The 4236-nt window shown below is 35.6% G+C and overlaps 1 protein-coding gene across 2 annotated transcripts in view; it reads right to left on the bottom strand.

The window, feature by feature from the left end:
* Positions 1-2903, bottom strand: part of LOC106683492 (high affinity cationic amino acid transporter 1) — a 51213-nt gene extending 48310 nt beyond the window's left edge. For both annotated transcript variants that reach the window (XM_014424993.2, XM_067048833.1), the window contains exon 1: positions 2775-2903. In XM_014424993.2, coding sequence (XP_014280479.1) covers positions 2775-2804 — 30 coding nt within the window. In that variant the 5' untranslated portion in view covers positions 2805-2903. The remainder of the gene's footprint in view (positions 1-2774) is intronic.
* Between the last annotated feature and the right edge of the window lie 1333 nt (positions 2904-4236).

Genomic DNA, 4236 nt, shown 5'->3' with positions numbered 1-4236 from the left:
CGTTTGATGTTATTCTCCATGGCCGGCGTTACCACTATACGGCTACCCTTTTTCAGGAGATTATTAAGAGGGACTAAATGCTCTGCCATCTCTGGCACGAAACGTCGGTAATAATTAAGGGCACCCAACAACCGCCTGACTCCTTTTACATCCTTGGGGACTGCCATATATAACTATCTCTTTTCATCAATCTCCTCCCCATGATGATCCAGGCAAGTTCTTTTTTGAGTTCGGCAACGATAGATTCAACTGAGTGGTCGGGGTCAAACCCGCATAGCACAAATTTCTTTGTTAGTTTTGTGCCACGTGGTGTATAAGTGTGAAACGTGACTTCACTATGCTGCCGAAATAGTTTGAGGGCCTCTTTGTGGTCAGCCTCGGTTTCTAGGTACAATCGTGTCTCTTTGGCAGAATTATTCGTAGTGAAACGTGTCACGTTCACAGTGGACAGCATATCTCGCACTGACATTAAGGAGAGTGCGGAAGAGATCACAATCGGTGGAGGTGGCCTTGGCTTGGACACCGCTTGATCTTTGTTTTTGCCCTCTTCTCTTCTCGTAGGGCATCATATATTGTAGGGTCGAAGAAATCAGGAGCTTTTGGTAGCTCAATTTTGGCCCGGAGGCGGAAGCAACGTTTTCCACTTGCTACTGTCCAAGTTGGATCATCGTTGGGTCGTTTAACAACACGTTGAGAAACGGGTTCCTGTGTATCAACTACCCCTATAGCCGGAGTGCCAGACAGAGTCACACTAGTTCCTGCACGGGTTGTGATTGGCTGAGCTAATACGTTAAACTGGGGGGGGGGTGATTGGATGGGGCTCATCTTGCTCGGCAGACTCAATCCCGTTCATTGCAGTGACTGATTCTGTCATTCTAGTTGGCTCTTGTGAGAAGTGATGGGGGAAGTAACCTTCCAAGGTAACACTATCTAAAGTCTCGTAACTAATTACAGCAGTAAAGTAAAAAAAAAAAAAAAAACTATAACTAAACAATCCATTGTCTCTGATTGGGCGATGAAAGGCAATTATTGTCACTTCGCGCACAGTACATTTAATTGGTAATAAACCACTAACCTGTGTATCCCTAAGGTCCAGGAGTATCCGCTAGAGCCTTCAACTGGAACTTTATCAGGAAACACACAGATAGCGCCAAGATCCAAGCAGAACAGCAAACAGGTAACGAAGATCCGTACAGGTTGGCTACTGGCTTCACACTCGCCCATCGGCAGTGGATTAACTCTGAACCATTACACCTACTAGAAGCGTACAACCTCGTGGAGGTGTTCGCAGGAAGCCCAATAATTAATTTCATCATTTGGACCAAGATTTATGTTAAAACAAGTTAATATTAACTCCATATTTTCCAGAAATAATGAATATTTTAAGGTTATATGCATATTTGGTTCACACATATACGGCGCTCCAATCGGTTTCACAGAAATACGCAGTGAACTTTCCTTATCTATGACCACGATTGCTTTATCATCTTTAAATTCAAATATTACTAAAAATTATTTTAACATTTAAAATCACAAAATGGATTAAAACCTCAATATTATGTTTACATGGATAAAACCTGTTATTTACGGTAAGATGCATCTAAATTTAATAATGTAAAAATTATACACAAAAAAACTCAATTTAATGATGAAATTACCAATGTAAATGGTAAATAATTATAATTCAAATCATAAATGTTTTATCTCTCATATATCAAAAAACATTTAACAAAATATAATAATGAAACCCAACTTTTCATATAAATTCATAATATCTTATAGAATAATGATATCTATTATATACAATGTTCTATTATATTTTTTGTATACTCATTTTTATGTCTTAATTGATATCTATGGTATTCATGGCAACGCTTCACGTTTTAGATACCTCTATCATCTATATTGATTCATCTCCTCATTGACTGCTTATTTTTCTTTGTCTTTTTATTTTTTTTAATTTGAAAGATTCAAGAAATGATTCAAATTTATTAATTTTAGAACAAAGCACTTTCGAGGACTCACGGCTAGTTCCAGTATGACTCATCCTGTTCATTCATATCCTAACCAGCTACCTGTATAAACAATAATTTGCGAGGCCTAAGGTTATAGAGTACCTCTTATCTTCAATTGGATTCAGAACCATCTGACAGCTAATACAACCACTTGACATCATCAGCGGTTAGAAATCGAATTATGTTATATATATAAATAGTTGACTGTATAATTTAAAATATGAAGAAGATAGGTTGCGGTCAAAAAGAACAAAATAGTTTTCAACTATTTATTATCTGACGTTTCGACCCACTTTGTAAGGTTTCATCAGGACTGTTCAAGATGATAGCTTAACAGAAAGGAAGCCATACAAAGTGGAGAGAAAAGTCGGATAATAAATAGTAGATTCTTTTTGACCGCAACCCTGTCCATCTTGTTCATATTTTAAAAAGAATTATTTTTTTTGTTTGGTGAATCTCATTATTTCTCTCCCTCTCTTCTCCCACTTCCCTCCCAGTCATATATTTTTCTTTTACTAAGTAAAGCAAATATTTCAATTGATCATGGTCACCATCCTCTAATTATGGTTCAATAAATCCGAAATCCTGTTAGTGAACCAATGTACTACGCACATCTATCTCTTATATAAAACTCATTAAATACTGTTTCGTGAGAATGGTGTTCTTGCACAGATCTAGGAACGAATATTACCAAAAGATGTTATACATTGTATTCACTTCAAACCAAGGAATTCTATTCGAGAGAATTGGAAAACTTACCCAATCCCAAGAATCTGAAAGTGCCTGCATATTTTCTTTTGATATTATTATCAAAAATAAATAATAATAATTTTCAGGTTATAATAAGAATTCTTATTAGTACCAATTAATTAAACAACCATATGTTTACTTAATCTATCGATAGCTTTTACAAAGTCCAAATCTTACAGGGTTGTAGTTAATTTTGCTGATGTAAACTACAATGAACAAAATATCTTGGATGTAAAACGCGTTAATTTTTTTATATTATACCAACAGCTTTTGTGAATTCTTGGCCGTTTCTTTTTACCATAATTTCTCGTTCTAATAATGCATTAGTTTTTACCGTGAATAATTTTTGAGGTTTAATTTAATTTGTGAGAATTAATTATTTTATTAATGCCAACGTTTGGACCCGAATTTCAGGCTTTGGTCAGGGCGCCAGGATACTGCAGGGGCGCCAGTTCAGTTCCAGCCTGTTTGTTACTCTATATTAATATTGGTAGAGAGAATGTAATAAGGCCCTTGGTATTGGTATTAGTACTGGTATCTTGAGGGGGAACTAGACCGGCAAGACCCACTCTAGTGGTCGTTTTTAGCAACCTCTGGTAGCTACCGGAATTGCTACCGCGTATTAACCAAGACGAGTGTGTCAAAATTCAATTTTCGGGACCATCGAGAAATAAATAACTGCCCCAGGTAGGAATTGAACACACAACCTCTAACCACAACGCCCCGGTTCGGGCGATTTGGGACCTACGCCCCATCCCATACGGCCGTTACGTCCCTAAAAGGACCTTGTATTAAAAATTATATATGTAATATTGTACTACCAAATAGACATTGTAGGTCACTTTCCCTTTACTACGCATAATTGACAGTAGTTTTTTAAAGTAAAGTCATCAAGAAGCTCTAATAATGTTCTAATAATAATTATATATAGATTGATCTAATTTTTTTTAATTTCGAGTAGATCGCTGTCATCAATTTATACTTTCTCAAGAAATATAGTTAACTTAGGGCATCTTACTCGATCCTTATTAGAGGAAATGGACATTTTTGGGGCAGAACATGGTTCAGATAAAATATAAACTAATCAAATGAAAAAAACTAACTTTGCCTCTAATATCAACATAAATTATTATTGGAAGATTATTGATTGACCGTGTGTATAGATAAATGGAATATGGTCCGGGTGCGGTCAAAAAACTCAAATAGTAAATAATTATACTATTTGAGTTTTTTTGATCGCACCCGGACCATATTCCATTCATAAATTATTATTGTTATTTACATAAAACATACGTTATTTCCACAATAGATTTTTTTTAAATTAAATTATTTTTATTTTGACGTTTTTAGTTGTTCATGTATTGGCATTTTATATTTTAATCCATTGTCTTTGAAAATAATTTGGGTGAATGTGCATCGGGTATCGATACTTTAGTATTATCGTTTCGCGATACAAGGCTACTTCTTCGAC

This window comes from Halyomorpha halys, unplaced genomic scaffold, assembly GCF_000696795.3.
Source record: "Halyomorpha halys isolate HHAL.00 unplaced genomic scaffold, Hhal_1.1 Scaffold489.1, whole genome shotgun sequence".
NCBI classification, from domain to species: domain Eukaryota; kingdom Metazoa; phylum Arthropoda; class Insecta; order Hemiptera; family Pentatomidae; genus Halyomorpha; species Halyomorpha halys.
The sequence above is the reverse complement of the archived record's forward strand: the minus strand, read 5'-3'. Positions and strand labels throughout refer to the sequence as shown.